This window comes from Carassius gibelio, chromosome A4, assembly GCF_023724105.1.
Source record: "Carassius gibelio isolate Cgi1373 ecotype wild population from Czech Republic chromosome A4, carGib1.2-hapl.c, whole genome shotgun sequence".
Taxonomy (NCBI): Eukaryota; Metazoa; Chordata; class Actinopteri; order Cypriniformes; family Cyprinidae; genus Carassius; species Carassius gibelio.
Window position 1 is genome coordinate 27395476 of NC_068374.1, and position 20252 is coordinate 27415727.

At 36.3% G+C, this 20252-nt stretch overlaps 1 protein-coding gene across 11 annotated transcripts in view; it reads right to left on the minus strand.

Moving 5' to 3' along the window:
• Nucleotides 1-17346, minus strand: part of LOC127975440 (ATP-binding cassette sub-family C member 9) — a 34940-nt gene extending 17594 nt beyond the window's left edge. For 3 of the 11 annotated variants that reach the window (XM_052579552.1, XM_052579545.1, XM_052579524.1), the window contains exons 1-18: nt 16952-17225; nt 15744-16047; nt 13232-13403; nt 12243-12384; nt 12023-12144; nt 11657-11823; nt 10692-10934; nt 10367-10555; nt 8795-8965; nt 7163-7318; nt 6940-7074; nt 6691-6853; nt 6447-6487; nt 6223-6365; nt 6020-6128; nt 3104-3205; nt 1733-1805; nt 1017-1122 (exon numbers count right to left, since the gene is read on the minus strand). In XM_052579552.1, coding sequence (XP_052435512.1) covers nt 1017-1122; nt 1733-1805; nt 3104-3205; nt 6020-6128; nt 6223-6365; nt 6447-6487; nt 6691-6853; nt 6940-7074; nt 7163-7318; nt 8795-8965; nt 10367-10555; nt 10692-10934; nt 11657-11823; nt 12023-12144; nt 12243-12384; nt 13232-13379 — 2210 coding nt within the window. In that variant the 5' untranslated portion in view covers nt 13380-13403; nt 15744-16047; nt 16952-17225. Of the gene's footprint in view, nt 1-1016; nt 1123-1732; nt 1806-3103; nt 3206-6019; nt 6129-6222; nt 6366-6446; nt 6488-6690; nt 6854-6939; nt 7075-7162; nt 7319-8794; nt 8966-10366; nt 10556-10691; nt 10935-11656; nt 11824-12022; nt 12145-12242; nt 12385-13231; nt 13404-15743; nt 16048-16951 lie in introns of all 11 variants that reach the window. The other 8 variants (XM_052579559.1, XM_052579569.1, XM_052579556.1 and 5 more) reach the window with 5 other exon arrangements.
• Nucleotides 17347-20252: the final 2906 nt, after the last annotated feature.

Genomic DNA, 20252 nt, shown 5'->3' on the forward strand with positions numbered 1-20252 from the left:
GAACTAATTACAGTGGCCCCGAATAGTATTTGGGTACAAATGTTTTTCGTCTATACAATGAAAGTCAGCTACACTGGGCCCTCTTGTCATTGCATGTACAAAAAACGCTAAACATTTTTAATGAAATACAAAGCAAAAATTTGATATAGGATTTCATTTGAAACATTTTTCTCTTAGAAATTGCTATGTGACATTTAGAAAAGTAGAAATACTTTTGTGTGTGCGTGAAACATACTATGATAATCTTTGTTTTATTTACAACTGTATCATCTTTTGTGTTCCCAAGAAAAAAGAAATAAAATAAAAATTATGGAACAACAACAAGAGTGAATGACAGATTTAAATATACATCCTGATTTTTTTTTGTATGTGTTTTAGCATTTTAATTCAAACTTAAATTTAAAAAGTCAGTTTTGATAAAAGACAACAAATGACAAACCATTTAGATGGTTTAGTATTCTATAATGCAGTTAAAACTTTTAAATGTTACTCAAGTAAATGCTATTTTGGATCCACTGTATATACATTTTAAGGACTTGGACTTTCTTTAATCGCTGGATTATCGGAACCATGTAGATCTGCTTGGCTTTGCGTACAAATGCTAATCAGAGAGCATCTCCAGCATGGAGATGGAGAGATTCACAGAAAGAAAAGCATTTCCTTTGTGGGGTGATAACAGATGCCAGAATGACATGAGGGAGAAAAAGAGAGAAGAAATCAGAGAGCAGTGTAATGAATGGAGTATGACACACACACACATACACACACACACACAAGGAGTAAGACGGCCCTCACACACATAGTCTATGTATGCACACAGTGGTACATACATCATAATAATAGCGGATGCAGTGGACAGTGGGCTATTTATGTTCATGTGTGTTTGTACAGATGAAGACTTTGATTAGCATCTGATGGATCTGGCATGCATATGTACTCCCTTGTTTTCTACTACATCAATGCAAACATTGAACTTCTTTAGAGGACAGTATGTAGGCAAATGTGTCAGTTCTCACTTGCTCCAGTAGACTTTCCCCCTGATCGTCTGCATCTCCCCCAGCATGGCCAATAACAGGGATGATTTCCCACAACCCACCTGGCCCACAATCATGGTCAGCTGACCTGAAACAAGGTGAAGATTAATCATAGTTTTTTTTATGCAGGGTAATTTCTTGTCAACATCAACTGCCCATTTTGGATAATTCTGGTGCATTTGTTCACATTGTGATTTTTGTGATTGAACTGTAGATAAATAAGCAAATGATTAAACTTTCTTAAAGTTTTTTTTTTATTATTAGTTATGCTTAGTTTAAGTATGATTGCTTTTAAATAGATTAAGAACTCTTGATGTCATCAATTATTAATTCACTATACAGATTATCTATAAATAATGAATAAAAACCTTAATACATAAGGATATTTATTATAGTTACAGATTATTTACTATAAATAAAGAAACAAGCACTCTTGATATCAAGGGAATTTTTTATTATATTTAATTTTAAATAAATGAATAACAAGAATGTTTGATATCTAAGATTGTATATAAATAAATAAATAAATAAAAACTAAGTATATAAGGGTATTTATTTATCTATTTATTATAGTTACAGTTTATTTATTGTGAATAATCAAGCACTCTTGATATCAATATTCTAAAAAAAAAAATTAATTATTGAATGAGAGAAGTCTTTGATCATCTGAGAGTTAATCTGTAGTAAGCAATATGTACCTGTAGGAATTTGGATGTTGATGTCAGAGAGCGTAGACAAGTTGCTTCCCCATGTGAAGTAGCCCTCATTCACCTGAATGAGACATTCACCATACAAACATAAAACAAGGGGTTTAGAATGATGGAAACAAACCAGCATAAAGCAGAGTGCATGTCCATACAAGCAGCTTCTACCATGCTTACATCTTCCGGATGCGTTCTGAATTCTAGTTTCCAAATGTTTATTTACAATAATGATAACACTCTCATCCATCAGAGCTGTACAGTAGGCCAGAATACTGGGAAAAGGGAGAACACTAAACAATCAAAAACATCTGTGAGGACAAGAGAGCAGGGAGGGAGGGTAAAATGGGAGTAATGGTTGAGAATGACTGAAGTGAAGGAGTGTAAATGTCAGAGTCGATTAGGCCATGTTCATAACAAAGTGAGCGGATGTCACCGTGGGAGAGTCGATGAGGACGTGTTTATTTATGTGTTCAGCCACTAAACTCATTAGATAAGAGACTTTTGTCTTCCAGAACCAGTTGCATTTAAAATAATAATAATAATGGAACTAAATGATTCAATACCAATAACCAAATGAATACAAAATCAAATGTTTTTTGCAATATATTCATCAGAAATACTTTAGACACAGAAGCTGTCATAACAGCTTCAAAAACATGTTATGTGCATTAACATAACAAATCGGTGAATATTTCATTTTATTTTATCATTTTTATTACTATAGTTACTAAGCTGAGGTTAGTGAACACCGTAATAATTGTTTACCAGTTCATGCTACATTCTTTGTCCTTTAAACTTATAAATAATTAAAAACGATTAATTGAATCGTTGAGGTATGTAAATCATTAAGCAGAAACAGAATCACAACCAGGATCATTAAATTATTTACAATCCCCAAACCTAATATAGAGGGATGGCGAAGGAATTGGACACTTGGGGGACTGAGAGACAGAGGCGAAACCAAACAACAACTTGTCTTCCTGATTTGTAGTCCCAGTTTTTCTTCTCATGGGAATCCCATGCTGCACTCAGAGGGTAGCTGAACCCAAACCCACTATGTCTGAGAACTATCACAAACCCCATGGAGAGTAAAAAAAAAAGAAAAAAAAAGAAAAGAAAGAAATGAACATGCTCAAAAAAAAAACAAACAAGCATCATTGTGTGTTAAAGCATGGCATTGAAAGATTTCCTCCAGCACATTAGGAGTAAAACAATCTATTAGCCGTGACTTAAGGGTCACTGGCATCTGGATGAGAACATGCAGATGCTGAATTGTCTTAATGAACTTTAGCACATGCTCTGTGAGCGAGAAGCATTTGAGAATCAGTGCTGATGGTGTCTCTGCTGAGGATAGTGACGTCTGACCTGTACGGCGACATCTTCGGTCTCTGTGGGCCGCAGCTGCCTGCGCATGGGCTGCTCGTAGTTATCCATACGATAACGGCCCTTCCTGTTGACAACCTTCGTCTAAAAACAAAGACAAAAATTAAGATTAAAGGAAAATAATTAATTTAAAAATGCTATTTTTGATTGTGCTTTTAGGGGTTTGACAGCTTCAGATCACTACAAACTGTCTTGTACATTGTACATAAATGTATAGAAAAGACTCTTGCAATATTGTATCATTTTGGATCAAAAAAGGGCAGTTTGAGGATAAACATGATTAAAAGAACCCGCCTCCCACCCCCAGACAGTTTAATGTTTTATCTTTGAGGCATCAACTTTTAAATTGTCAATTTTATTATAATATCTGAACAATAAATGCCATTTTAACTCTCTTTTATAAAGTGTGCCAGATTACCAGAAACTCGTATCACTATAATAAAGCTTATGCACTATGATATAAATAATTAATTATATAAATTATTCATAATGATATTTTTATATCTTATATTATTTTTATAATTAATATATGCATAATATTTCATAGTATTTATAAACACTATTTAATAATAATTAAATCACTAGCTTGTAGTAACATAAATAATTAATTACATTAATAATTATTTATATATATTTTTTATATGTAATAATAATATTTAGTAATTTAATATGCAGTGTGACTGATCTGCAGAAAATTATATTGCTATAATAAAGCCTACTGCTAAAATTGTAAATATGTTGTTAAACATTTACATTGTAATATAAATATATTGAATATTTAAATAATTAAATTAATTAATAATATTTGTACTTAACCTATTATTTATGTCTTGTAAACTTCTTATTCCCTCCAGGAAAAAAATCCTTTAAATCACTTGAAATAATTTCCAAATTCTTAAAATCTAAGATTTTATCACAGCTGCCATTCAAATGATTGTACTTTGAGGATGGGCTGGTGATGAAACTTAATAACTAAATAATTAGAAAGCATAAATCTCAAAATGTGTTTTCTATATCAAAACAACTTAAAATGATGGAGCAGTTCAAATTTTTTACTTCTGTGTTCCAGTGAAAATATATAATAGCACATGGACTCTTAAAAACATAATGACAGGACTGCAGTTTTGGATCAGCAAACAACCATCACATGACACTCAAAAGCTGCTGTCACATCCTAAAACAAGGAACATGAGTTTCCGCTTGCAACTACTCAAGTGATTTTCCTAGCTTAGCACTATTTCTTCCCCTGGAACCCCCTTCTTTCTGTCACAGTATACATTTCCATCCTCAGCCTCACTCTCTCGTTCTCTCCCTTTCCTCACCCCTTGCTCCAGCTCTGCTCCTCTCTGGGGAGTTTAGTCCTGTCATATATTTGTCCCTCTGTCGGAGAACAGCTGAGGGCCCCTGCACTGACCAGAGAGAGGAGCTTCTCTTTAACACGTATGAGATCTCCGCTATGCTGGCTCAGGAATGACCAGCTCCCATTTCAGTCCTCTGAACGTGGGATAGTTGTCTCTAGAGACATGACCATGTGGAGTCTCATGTTTGCTGTTTTTGGGTCATTTAGAGTGTTATGACGTCAAGTTTATCTCAGTTAGAATCCCCCCTGTTTTTGCAGAGAGACACTTCACGGACACAAATATAAGAGTTTTGAAAATATTTGATGCCACAATTGACTTCAGTTGCTCTGTCCAGAAAATCATCCCTGGGTTTTTAACCCAAAGTGATAAATATAACAACTAATTAAAATGTCAAAAATGTAATTCAAAAACATTGATAATGATTTGTTTCTCTTGTTCAGTTACAGGGCAAGAAAAGTCCCAGTTAATCAACATATAATATTTCTCCATTAAAACTGATCCAAGAACATTCCATCCATTTTTAAACTTAACAAAAAGCTACTCAGATGCCAAATAAATTACGGAATGTTTTCCAGAAAACTAAAGAATGTAAAAATGAGTTTATCACATGGCATCCCAATTAGTTTAGGTGTACCATATCACCCAAATTGATATCAGCAACAGTTCTTCTAAAGCCTGGCTCACAATACAGGAGTTTTAAAATCCTAACCGGTTTTGAAATCTGGTTGCAGCACACACATAAGGAGAATCTTTGCAGATTATCTTCCCTCAAATATTAAACATGCACACATTACAAGATTTTAACATCGTGGCACATCACACACTGCAAGATATCATTAAGATTATCAAGCCAGAGGAGGGAGCGTCTCACGTAATCTCTCGCAGCAGATCGTCACTGATTTTTTTTTTTTTTTAGCTTTGTGTACTCACACGGTACATTCAAAACTGAGGATATTTCACTCCAGCTCTTCTATTTCTCCTGTACTGATGTAATCAAATAGCCATCATCATCCTGATTTAAATCCTAAATATCAAACATGTTTGATAATAATCGGGGTTGCCCCGATTTGTGTGCAAGCAGATCGGGGGGTATGAGATTTAGATCGGTGAACGCCGCACATTACCACATAATCCGCTCCGAACATCGGGAAAGATTGAGGTGCTTGATAAGATTTTTGCTCTGATTCTCGGGAGGGGGAAATCGGGGCTAAATCGGGCTAAAAATCCTGTAGTGTGAGCCAGGCTTATGAGCATATTACTTCTTACTGAACTGCTCCTCATTTCTCATAAAGCTCTGCTGAACGTCAAGGCTTGGAATAATTTGAGTGTTAAGAAATGTCACATAGCAAAATCTTGTGGGCATAACAGGTCGAGAAGCTATAATATTGACAAACCAGGCAGCATTCTGTTGGTCAACACAGCGAAATCACATATCTAACATGAACCTGTTGCAAAATCTGCGTGGAAACCTTTTGCCCTCAAGTGATATTCTCAATTATGTTGATCCCTGTTGAAATTACTGGATTTGAGCACTCACAATCCCATGGTGTTTGTTTTTCTTGCCGACCTCTAGAGGCATTTCTGCATTTCTCCAGCTGTCATCTCCAATCTCATCGCTTTGCAGGAACTCACTGAGCTTCTGTACACTGCAGACATGATGATCAGAACAAGATGATCTGATCCTTCCAGAAAAGCCAATATTATGAAGTAATGTTGGATTTGATAAAACGTCTGATTTACCTGACAAGGGCCTTAACGGCAAACCTGACCACCGTGGATAACAGGAAGAGTGGAGTGACCAGGATGTGGAATAGAGCCAAAGAGGCAAATGCCCTGGCTGGACTGAGCCTGACCTCTTCAATATAGGCGTGTGTGACAAAGGTCTACAAGAATGAGATGAGAATGTATGCTCTAGATGGTGGACAAAATACAACTAATCAAAAGCTCCAGGATGCATCTCTTACCGCCAACACTGCAGCAATGGGGATGGCGACATTCATAAATACTGTGGAGATGAAGAAACAGCATTTATTTTCCAATAGATGCGAAAACTAAACCGTGAAAACAAACTATCATCTTTTAGAACCAAATATGATTGATTTCAAAAAGTTTAGTGCATGAGAATATGGATTGGGGGTGGGGCAATGGCAAGGGGAGGGGTTTATGTATGTGGGCGGGACATGTGATGGAGGGAGGAGCCTCTCATACTAGACATTGATGTGTAGAGGGAGAAAGTCTTGAGACTGGTCAGCTCTTTTCCTCTGGTCTCTTCTACACGGTCACAGAAGATGTTCTCCCAGGCATAAAGCTTCAGCAGCTTTATTCCCTTCAAGATCTCTGTCGTCTTTTTTAGACGGTCTGTTGAGTAGTCCTGAGAAAATATTTTGAAGACACAAACATGAACATGTTGGTGTGTTGACAGCATGCACATTCAGAAAAGGTGTAGGTAAAGCTTACCAGCGTGCTCTTTTGTGTGTCTGCCAACTTTGTAGCGATGAGGTACTGAACCGGGGCCAGTAGCAAAATGACGCCTGCCCCTATCAATGCACTTTCACCCAACAAATAATACAGCAGGATGACTCCCATAATGATCTATGAACAGAAACAAGTTATGTTTTGCTTAAGAAAACCAATGATTTAGTGTTTCCACAAATGCAGGGGTGTTTTTGCTATGAAATACCTGAACTGGCATGGCCCACAGATTGGGGCATAAGAAGAGAAACCACATGAGCTGATTGGTTTCTATGGCAACAAGATTGTTGATCTGGCCGAGGGTCATCTCTCCCATGGACATGTTTGAAGTAGAGAGACGCAGAATTTTATTGTAGATCATTGCCTAGAGGACAAGAACCAACACATGAATAACAAAAAAGACCTTTAATGCTAACTTTGATGAAAAGAAGACTAGATTAAAATAGAATACAATGCAATATGACAAATCAGATCATAACAGAACAGACCAGATAGAACATTTAGTCAACAGTGTTGTTGTGGTACAAATAATATTTATATAACACTATAGTTTCTTAACATTTTGAACTAATTCTAAATATAATTACATTATTAATTAATTAATTAATTTATATTTAATTACATTTAAGTTTTAGTGGTTTGTTGTGATTTTGTCTATTTAGTTTAATTTAATTTTAGTTTCTAAGTACTTCATTTAAGTTTTATAAGTTCTTCATCTAATATTTATGCTCTTTTCAGCTTAATTTCAATTAACAAAAACATTTAATAGTTTTATTTTTAGGTTACAATAACAACACTGACAGAATACAATAGAATAGAATAGAATAGAATGGGGGGAAAGCGGATAATATCAGAACAGACCCAAACAGAATCAAGCATAACTGAATCGAACAGAATAGATTAACAGAATAAATTAAAGGGATCATATGATGAAATTTACATTTTTCCTTTCTCTTTGGAGTGTAACAAGCTCTTGATGTATGAAGAAGATCTGTAAAGATGCAAAGACAAAAGTATCACATCCAAAGAGATATTCTTTATCAAAGTTCAGACTCTGCCACGCCCCCCTAAAATGGCTCATTCAAAGACACACCCACATGTCTACGTCACTATGTGGAAATATTTGTGTAATGCGGCCTAAATGTCTAAATGCAAAGTGCTTGCGGTGTTCGGCCAATCACAATGCACTGGGACAGTTGGCCAATCAGAGCAGCCTGCTCTTGTCAGAAGGAGGGACTTTGTAGAAAACGTCACGTTTGAGAGAGGCAGGCTATAGCGGACCTACAATAATGTACATTATTTGAAAAATTATGTGTTTTTAGAACATTAAGGCATGTCAGCATATTCTGTTACACCAACTACACAAAATAATGATCTTTAAAAAAGCATCATATGACCCCAATAAAACAGATATAATATGGGACAAAGTAAAGTAGAATAGAATAAAACAGGACAAATAGAATAGAATAGAATAGAATAGAAGAGAATACAATAGAATAGAATAGAGCAAGGATCCTCAAATCTGGCCCACAAGATCCACTTTCCTGCAGAGTTAAGCTCTAACCATAATCAAACACACCTGAGCATGCTAATAAATGTCTTCAGGATCATTACAAAAAACACAGGTAGGTGAGTTTGATAAGGGTTGGAGCTAAACTCTATAAGTGCATTGACCCTCCAGGACAAGATCTGAGGAACCCTGGAGTAGAGCAACCTTCCTACTAGGGTAAGAATTTGTCTATTTTGTAATCTACCACACAACTTGAAGTGAGTAGTGCCGATTGATGAAATAAAAATTAGTCTGATAATTCACTCCATGTTTGACCTTCAGTAAACTTACAAGCAGCGCCCCGCGCAGGTTAATGCCGGTTTCTATCGTGACATAGTAGGAGGCCTGCAGGAATGTTCTCTGCAGCACGAGTGCCAGGAACAGCAGAACCGCCAGAACAGACGTATTCTGTAGCAGCTCAGTGGAAGACATGAAGTACACCCCGAAAGTCATGTTCCCTGTCTGACAGGAGATAAACAAAGTATGAACACACACGCATAATCCTTCAGCATTTTAGCCCTCACTGATGTCATACACAAGCACACATTCACACACACACTGAAATGAGTGTTGATGGCAGCAAAGTGTGTGTGTGTGTGTGTGGAACAGAAAATATATTTGAAAGTTTTTGAAACAGATCCCCTTATACTCACCAGGGCTGTATTTATTTGATTAAAAATACAGCAAAATGCTGTAATATTGTGAAATATAATGAAAAACATCCAGTAACTGTGAATTTATTTGAATAGAGAATTTTTGTAACAATGTAAAAGTCTTCACTATCATTTTTGATCATTTTTATGAATCCTTGCTAAATAAGCACTATTATTTTTTTTAAACAAAAGGTATTTTTAAATGTATATCACTGTGTGCTTATAGACATAAGACATGATAAATGCAATGATATCATTCATTCAAATCAGCTGAGTTTTTATTTTTTTGCCCTGAATCCATTCTTATCCAATGCTCGTGAGAATGTTTTTCAAAGACACATGACATCATGGTCATCCAAGCAGGGAAAACACACTGTGAAATCTAATAATTGCTGTGATCTCAAGACGATGACCTACGGTCCTTTCATTATTAGCACTGACCCCTCTGTGACATCACACAGGAAGTGATAAATAGCAAGGCAAAAGAGCAGATATCAGACCATAGATCACTCTCTTCAGTCATGTTGAACCAAGGAAAAATAAATACAGTCTAATTAGTATCATTACCAGCAGACCAATCATTTAATTAAGTTATATGACCAACATCCTAAATGATTTAACAAGGCACATTATGAAAGGGGTCCAAAGTAAATGTGGTTATATCAAAGTGCTGTGGGACAGTGACAGCACTGTAATTATTATTATTGTTAATACATTAATTTCCTTTATACCTCCATTTGCCTGTTTTACCATATCTCTATGTGTTTGGGATAGACAATCTTATGTACTCTAGAACTGTCCTATTTGTACTATGGCTTACATGGCTTGAATACCTCTGTGTAAACGAATAACTAAAGTCATGCCCGTTTATTCTAAAAATTACTGCCTTAATTAGTAATTCTGTCTCATCTTCCATTACAAATATCTAGAGATTTGGACTAAATATTATATAAAACTAGACAAAATATTAAGCAAAAACCTCCCCTTTTTGTTTAAATCAATACATCATCAGTCATATTGCTCAAGTAAATGTATCTTGAAATGTATCTTAGTATGATTATCGTTTTCCAGTAAGAATATCTGATCATTCTATGGTATGTAAATCTTTTTTTGCAATGTTTTCTATTCTCTCAGTCCCATGAACTTGACACACACATGACACACACAAGACAACCATATTTAGCACTACAAAATAAGATGAAACACACACCTTATTTGTCCTGTCAAACTCTGTTGAATTATCAAGGTGTTCCACAATCCCAGAGATGCAGAGTGGCCCGGCAAAGCCCAGCAGGTCCGCCATGTACCGGAGAGTGCTGCTGAGGAGTATCGGCCCCCCAAATGCCCGGTACATGGATTTCCAGATGGATGGGGATTTATCTTGGTCCTCTGTTTTCTGCTGTCAGAATTGGATAAGCAAAGAGACAGTGTTCAGCTGACACTTCTCATTATTATAGTATGTCATCAAATATAGAAATATTGTTTATTTTGATAATGAATTATAATATTATAAACCTGTGATCATCTGCACATACCCTCTGTTCCTCATAGGAGTCTTTCAGACGCATATAGTTAGTCAATGCCCTCATTGCGATTGGAAGCTTTCCAATCTTCTTCAGCTCAATGGGTCTCTTGTGGGCTTTAATGATGAGCGGGTTCATCCACCAGTATGTTGCTTTGGAGAGGAGGTTGACAAAGGGCTGGAGGAATCGCACACCCAAGTCCTGCAAGTCTTCTGGGGGCTTGACCTTCTGGGGGTTCGCAAAGAACACGTACTTCTGCAGGTAACAGAAATTCAGACATACAGGTCATATGGTTTGCGAGTAGAATGTAATTACCCTGCTGAACAGACTAGCATGTTGTGTTTAACTGCTTAAACAGCCAGACTATCTTGGTCAAGAAATTTTGATGGTGAAAATCTTAGCTATAGTTCTATAAGCTTCTATCAACTTTTGTTAGTATTATAAAACTGTCCATGATTTTTTTTTATAGTATTATAAAACTGTCCATAATTAATTTGATAGTATTAGAAATCTGTCAAAAATCGATGGATAAAATAAAATAAATCTGCCTTACAGGCATTGTCCACCAACAAATGAAAATTCTTTCATAATCTTCTTACCCTCATGATCACGTTTTTTCTGTGGAATATAAAAGTCGATTTGCTCCTCACTGACTTTCATTATGTGGATGTAAAATACAAAGGAAGACAATGCGAACTGACACTATTTGGTTACCGACATTCTTCAAAATATCTTCTTTCGTGCAGGAGAATGAAATAAATACAGGTTTGGAGCAACATGAGGTTGAGTAAATGATGACAGAATTTTTCAGGATGGACTATCGCTTAATATATTAAAGGATCAAATAAATGGAATATAGAAAAAAAACATTGAATTACTGCTTCAAATTAGAGGCATATAGAAAAAAAAATGTTTAATTGGAAAATAAAATAAATATTAAAAAAATGCATTTGCCACATGACCCTAGATCAACTCACCCGGACTCTGATAACGTTGATCTCGACAGCCATGAGCAGGCCGTACAGCACCACAAGCAAAGCTGTGATACAGAAACGGAGTTGTTGCACCCCCAAACTCGCCTCTGCAAACTTCCATAACTTTATCATCTTGGTGATGAAAGCCAGAATCCAGTAAATAAATAAGGCTGTGAAATAGTATTTCTGAAGTTAGGTCTCATGTTCATACAGAATCCCAAGGCCAGACCATTATGTGTTGCCAAGCAACACACAGTCAGAAAGTGTTTGCTAACCGTTATGAAACAGGCAGCACTCAAAGTACATTTTATTATTAACTGACAGCATTTTTAGCTGCACATTTGCATGCTCAAATGGACATTGACTTACCCAGGAGCAGTTTGGGGAAATTGGCTGTTTCTATATTGTGATAGTATACAACTGATGTTGTTGCCGCTATGAAGCCCATCAGTGCTGGCATGAAGAGATGCAAGTGATTGGACTCCATCTGCCTAAAATGATCCATTCACACACACACACAGATGAACATAAATGCATACTGGTCATAAACACACAAATATATTGAATGCGTGTGTGTGTTGAAACTCACGTATTAGAGACGATTCCCTCGGCGATCTCGCACACGTGCACAAACAGCAGTGTGAAGGTGAGGATCCAGCGCAGGTTGTGGCCAGGAAAGTGCAGCCAGGTGTTGTGATGGATCTGCACCTTTGAACTCTGGCTACCCCAACCTGGACACAAAAACACACATGTGTTTCAGTATACCATAATATGAATATATTTATTAATATATCTTTCTTTTCAACTACATTATCTGGACCATATGACCCGGTCAGCTAACAGGAAATGCTCTCATTACGTTCTGGTGTGGTCCCCTCAAAGTTATTAACTAACATTCTTACAATAACATTAACAGAAGATGAATCCAAAGTTACTAAGTCATTGATGTTCTCAAAATGTTAGCAAAAAAAAAAAACTATTTACAAATTGTTCACAGGAAGTTGTTTTGTAAACACTTCAGTTGGACAATCATCTAGCATTCGTTAAATGTCACTAGAGGTTTCAGAATGTTCAGATAAAATTCAAAACTAATGTTCCCATAATGTTTGCAAAATTCTAAAATGGAATGAATTTGAACGACAAGAACAGGAATTTAGTCAACTGTTATGCAAAGAAATTCATGCCTCACACAAAAGGTGTTCAGTTTAAGAGTTCAACTTCATAAGATTGACATTGTGTGGCTCCAAATTAATATATAAATAAATTAATTAATTAATAGAACAATAATAAAACAAACAATTTTTTTTAATACAATTTATCTATATTATATTATATTATATTATATTATATTATATTATATTATATTATATTATATTATATTATATTATATTATATTACACATTTTATTTCCTGTCTAACCACACCTATTGTCTTTTAATACAATAAACCAGTACAATAACACTAGAGTTCTCAATTGAAAGGCAGTTTATATTAAATTCTGAATGGAACACAGCCCTGTAGCGAACTGCAAAACAAGCACGATTGTTTAAGAGGCAAAAAAGACAAGGGCATTCATACCAATGAAGAGGATAGGGAAGGTGATGAAGAGAAGAAACACATGAGGGACGAGGTTGAGGGCATCCACGAAGCAGCCATTGTCCAGGACTCCATTGTCCACACTGTAGGCACTACTGCCTCTGTCGTTCCCACAGAAAGACAAGGCCATGTCACCTGACTGGGCTAAAGGAGCCTGGGCATGGTTAAAAAAGGATGCTTGACGTTAGATTTAATTATAAAGCATTCAATAAAGGTAAATGTAATAAAACATATATATATATACATATAAAGCAAGAACTTTAATCCAAACATACTGTATGTGCATGTAAAGAAAAGTAAAGAGAGGTTTTGGCTAAAGCTGCTTATATTATTAGCATATAATACTGTGAGACCCTATTCAGTATCAGAGGTGGGTAGTAACGAGTTACATTTACTTCGTTACATTTACTTGAGTAATTTTTCGGGGTAACTAATACTTTTCGGAGTATATTTAAAAATGGGTACTTTATACTCTTACTTGAGTAAATTTTTTGGGAAAAATCTGTACTTTTACTTCGTTACTGTGGGCGACGCTCCTCTCGTTACTTTATCTTAATGCAATAAATGTTGTAAATGGTTCAGTTTATTCCAAATGCGCCGTCTACTTTTCTCTGGACAATGAGCGATGCCCATTCGCTAATGATTCATTCTTTTGAGTCAATTCTGTTCAAAGGCTTGATCAAACCAATTGGCAAATGAGTGAATTGGTTCATGAATCAGTTTGAAGGAGTCGTTCAGTTCCCTGCCGCACGCACTGAGCGTCTGAAGCGGTTCACTCAGAGTTGTAACGTTTAAGATCATCAGCAGCGTAGAAAACGTGGATATGGAACTGCACTGAATTGAAAGCAAATCTGCAAAGGCTATTATTTGCTTGCGATTGAGATCCTTATTAGATGAACGCGTGTGCTGTCTACTGTTTAACAGGTAATAACTTGAGCTACATTCGATTACAGTACACGATACCACTGTGACATTAGTTTGTTGTACGTGTGTGGCTTATAACAGAGGGGAGTCAAGTTGAATGCAGCTTCCAAAAGACAAAAAATAGCCGATTAAGATTTTATTAATTTTAATACAATCACACCGGTGCGAGTACGTTCAGCAAGTCATATCATCAGCTGCTTAATTCAGATCTGTGATCGCTTGCTGGCGCTGAGCCAGAGACAGACGCGTTTTTACAGCGTTGCGCATTATAACCAATCACACACGGTTCTTTTGAAAGCAATCAGGCCAATCGGAGGTGTTCCGGTGAGTCATCGCTGAAATGCCGGTGCTTCCTTCACTCACTCACTAACACCTCTTTCTGGCGAATTCTCTCGTCAGAAACAACAAAGTGCAGATGTGTGTACGAATCTATAATTAGTTTCAGTGATTTTAATGGGAGTTTCTGAGAGTGATTGAAATCTAGACTGTCAGTGAAAATGATCTTTAATAATGTAAATGTTATTTGCTCTCTTTCTGAACAATGAAAGATTAGTAGCAATATTTATATCACATTAACTTTCAATGTTAAATTCACATTTAATATAAGGTCAGTCGTATTAAAAATATGTTATGGCATGAAACCTATTTATGTTACTTAAGTAAACAGACAGGGTTTTATAATAAATTGGAGTAAAGGCTGATGAAATTTATACATTTACACACGCACACATACATTATGTACATTTATCTATATATCTAAATAAAAATAGGCTCCGTATATATGACCCAAAGTAACTAACTACTTGAGTAGATTTTTTATCCGATACTCTTTTACTCTTACTCAAGTAACTATTCGAGACTAGTACTTTTACTTTTACTTGAGTAAATATTTCTAGAATTACTTTTACTTTTACTTGAGTAAAGTTTTTGGGTACTCTACCCACCTCTGTTCAGTATTAAACAATTTATTATCAACCATAATGTGAAAAAATTAAAAAAACGACAACCAGTAAAGTACAGAGTGTTTTCGGCTGGTCACGTGATCACAACATGTCGGCCCTCATGAGGCAACTCTCCATGTATAATAAAACAGATTATGCTACTGATATGATTGGGAGCATAATGCCATAATTTTAACAAATACTAAGTGCAACATTAAGATATTCCAGGACCTTAAATTGTCATGTATACGGTTATATTGATATTAACAGAAAACATTCTACAGAAATCAAAAAATTAATTGCTGTCTCAGGGGGATATTGAGTCTTGGTTGACATTAAATGAAAATAATTACAAAGTAAAGCCCTATGATACATGTATTAAATAGACTACAGTACAATAGCCTCCTCATTCATACGTTTAAGTAAAACTCTGCGGTTCATGGATATTATAATTATTATTATTATTATAGGATACCACCCACTCTGACAGCTACTCAAATCCCTCCACATGCTCACTGACAACCTGACGTTGTCTTTCCTCTACTTATGATCTTTATCTAGCACGAATAGTAACTAAAATAGTAGAACCCACAGTGAAAGCCATATATAATTATTAAATAATCACTTACCAAAATATTGCTTTGCTTTAGTAGCTTTTCATGTCCGTTGTCTGCTGTTAGAGTGTTACAGGGAATATTATTTTTAGCTGCGGTGTATCAGCTGCTCATGGTCTCTCTCTCTAGCTCCTGGATCGTATTTCCAAACTTGAACAGGAATGTTGGCATGAATGTACGGACCCTCTTGAGAAAATACAGATCGTCTGTGACACTATGGCTGCATCTCAAAATCTGTGAGCTGCGTGCCTACACAGCATTTTCAGCCATCAGGGGTGTGCGTGACGCCCAAATAAGCTGTCTGGTGGACAGAGAGAAACTGGAAAACACAGAGTTGAATAGAATAGGAATGTTTCAATTATTGGTCGACCGAAAAATTTATAAAAAAAATGTATATAAATGGTAATAAAAAATATATACACTAAATAATTTATATTAATAATTTTATTTAATGTTTAGTATTTAAAATTCGAATGATTCTGTATAGATGTCATAATCTATTTTATTTAAAATATCAATAATGTATATTTAAGAGAATTATGCTCAATGACAATTTAAATGACAAGTTCAATGACAATTTAAAAATGTTGAAAAAAATAAGGATTTATTTATTTATTTAAATTCTACTTAATTTCTGAATAATTCCTAATGAAGAAATTATTGAGAGGGCAACATAATTTAATAAACAGTTTACAAACACATCCCGTCTAAGTGCACCTTTTGCACATTAAGTTCCTGGCAATGTCAAACCATTTATGTTTTCCCAGCATGCACAGAGGCAAGAACGATTGTGGAATAATTTTTACCAGTTTGCCAGATTGATTTACATTTTTGCTCTTGATTTTTTTTTCACCTTGTTTAGTAGCTTATTGTATTGTGGTTGTCACGATGTGTTTAATGCTCTATTAAAATAATTTGTTAGTTGATTTTCCTTGGCACGTTTAATACACCAGGTTTTGAGATCTGTGTATGGCACTTCTATTTTTTTCCAGGAGTGTTGGTGAGTGTTTCGTTAAATATGCATTTTGCTTATATTATTATTAAAAAAAAGAAAAATTATGTAAAACAAGCTTGCCTCACAAAGAAACCAAATGCGACCTTGATGCGTTATAGTTCTGATGTTTTATAAGTGACACTTCACAGTTCAGTCATTCAGAATCAACCTCTAGGATTTGAATGAATTAATTTAAGATATAAAGTACCAAGACTGCGGACACACTCACCTAGATGTCTCCGGTTGTAGGTTTCGTCATCGATACATGCAGTAAACCGGCTCCAAAATCAGCGGTTAGACAGTGAACACGATGGTGTTGTGTCTCCTTGTCCTTGCGGTATTGAAGAAAGCGCGCCGCGCATCACTGATTCGGCATAGCGTTGCTATGGCGTCAAGTATAGAGGAGGGATGCCTGTGCACGAGCGTGTCTGCTACTGATGTAGGTCACAATTAGAATAACTGGAATCTGGATCATACTGAAGATTCACTGACATGTGCATAATATTACTCACTAAACTATAGAGGGTTTATTGGCGGCTGGATAACTTTAAAAAAAAATTGAGAGTGAGAGAGAGAGAGCAGCGAGAATATGGCATGCGCGGTACATCACGCCACATAAAGAACTGGAAGTCATGCATAATGATTTCATTCAGCAGGGAGGGTGTAGATTTAGTATGTGCGCGATAGGTACAGGAACCAGTGGAAATAAAATATAAAAATGCTTTTATTCTTAGTTTACTGCATACATTTCTTTTTACCCGTCTATGAAAAATATTACTTCTGTCAGTTCATGCAGTTTTTCTTCAGCCAGAAACAGTTTCTTGGGAGATACTTTTTGTTCATTTTTGTAGTTTTAATTTGTCTGTCTGTCTGTCTGTCTAACTCGTCCACACCCCCTTAAAATGGCTTGTTCTAACAGATCTATCTATCTATCTATCTATCTATCTATCTATCTATCTATCTATCTATCTATCTATCTATCTATCTATCTATCTATCTATCTATCTATCTATCTATCTATCTATCTATCTATCTAACTCGTCCACACCCCTTTAAAACGGCTCGTTCTAACATGCCCCCACATCTCTACATCACTATGTGGGAAGATTTGCATAACACCGGCCAGATGTTCCCGCAAAGAAAGAAGGCGTACCTTTTATTTTACCAATATTTTGTATAGAAGGTGTATTGTTGTTGCCACCGCCGCCGTGTCATATAGACGCTGTGTGTTTGGTTGTAAAAGAGAAAATACTTTGTTTGGCCTTCCAAAAGAGGATGATATGAAATAATGATGATGCTTGCAGCTGATCTGTGCTGGTCGCTAAGGAAATACATAAACTTTGTTGTGTACAGATAATTGCTTATTTTTATTGTTATTTAATTCTAACATTATAAAATGAATTGCAGTGAAACTGTTATACAGTTGAATTTATACTATACCATAGTCCAGTGTTTCCCAAGCGGTACATATATGCAAACTCATTCTCTGCCAGCAGGAGGCGCTGTTGGAGTAGTAAAAAACAAATATCTCCCTTTGGAGTGGACTTTGAGATTTATAAGTTTTTGAAGATCATTTTTATGCCCAAACATATATACTACACACTGATTAAAATTCAAAAAGTGGAAAAGCATAAAAGGACCCCGTTAATCGAAATCTGGACGACTGGGGTAGCCCTGGGGTAGCCCGGGTAGCCCTTGACTGATGCTGGGACTTCATGGGAATCAGGACTTCCACTCCAGAGGGATGGAACTCAAATGTCACAGATGGTTTGGAGGCTAAAGTGTGATGAGAACTGCTGCAGGATGCATGTGTGTGTTATGTGTGTGTGTGTGTGTGACTGAAGGAAGTAAGGGTGTGTGAGATCTTGGGGAAGTGCTGGGGTTGAATGGGGATTATGAGAGTGTATTTGTCTGTGTGTGAGTGTGTCTGTGCAAACAGTCACATCCCCTGTGTTTCCCCAGAGACCAGAAGGGGGCAGCCCTGACCCAGCCTCTCCCCCATTAACCATAGGAAGTAGTACTGGAAGCAGCCCATGTGTGAGCCATCAAAGGCCTTGTGGTGACACCCAGAGCCTGGGACGAGGTGCTGTGGCTGGGGACAGAGGGATGCACTTGAAGCCGAAGGATTCTAAAGGCCAGGGGGTCAAACACAACCTCTTTGAGAAAGTTTCAGTTTCCCATAACTAAGCTGAGAATCGTCTGTTTCCACACGTATACATGTAGTGTGCGTCATCAAATGACGCTGGAGTAATTAAGGTTATCCAGTCCTGTTTTGTTATTCCTTGTTTCCCTTTGGATCTGTGACTGTTTCAAAGTAATCAAAAAACTACACATCCATGTTTTGTGTTGTAAGAGTGAGTAGTAGGTCTCACGATTGCACTGCACTGACACATATTTTACAACTCCAAAAATTCAGTTTGAGCTAAAGACTGTTCTGGAACATAGAAGCTATACTGGTCAAGGCGGCTCATTATCTAGTGCATGCTAGTAGACCATCTTCAATCATCTATGAAATGGATGGAAATTACTTGCTTGAATCAGCTAAAGACCAAACAATGACCAGCTAATGACTTGTTTAGACCACATAACAACAAGGTTGAACCAGTTAATGACCAATTCAAACCAGCTTAAACCAGTCTCCTTGATAGACCAGGGAATGATCAGCTTGAATAGCTAATGACAAGTATTAACCCATTTATGGCCAGCTTGAACCAGTTAATGACCAGGTTGGACCGGTTAATTACTGTATAAGCTTTAAACAGCTAATAAATTACTTTGACTAGCTAATGTGATTGGTTTAAACCAGTAAGAAACCAGGGGCCTGTACCATGAAGCCGGTTTAGCTGGCTTTTAGCAACGTTCATTGCCATTAGTAACTTACACTCCATGGCTAACCTGCTCCGGGGCAGGTTTTGTTCTGAGTTAGGGATCTCAAACTGAAGTTGGACCAATCTTGCTCCAAATTAAAGGTCACTAATGCCAAAAAAGGGAAAGAAAAGTCATTTTAAGATTTAAAAGTTTATATAATTTATATAATGATTTATATAAAAGAGTTGACAAAACCAATTCCGGCTTTTTTGGTACCATGATGCTGATCATCAACTTTGTCAACTCGGGCTTTGATCCTGAGTTTGTGGAGCGCGTACACATGAATGTGTGACATCAGTGGTCGAACAGCCAATCATGAGCCTTGCAACACAAAGCAAGTTTGATTTACTTCTCGCGAGAGACTCAGTGAGATTCAAAACTAAAGGTTAAAGGTTTTGCTAAAGGTTAAGAGATTGAAGAATATGACAAACTTAAATGTCATATGAAAAATGAAGAAGGACAAATAAAACAAATTATCTTGCTAGTGCAGTGACAAGTGGAACTTAAGTTAGTTTATTCATTTGAAAATATATAGTGATAGAGACTCGAACATGTAAGGTCAGATTTTTTATATAAGTGAAAGTGACAAGAAATTCAGCCAAGTATGGTGACCCATACTCAGAATTCATGCTCCGCATTTAACCCATCCAAAGTGTACACAC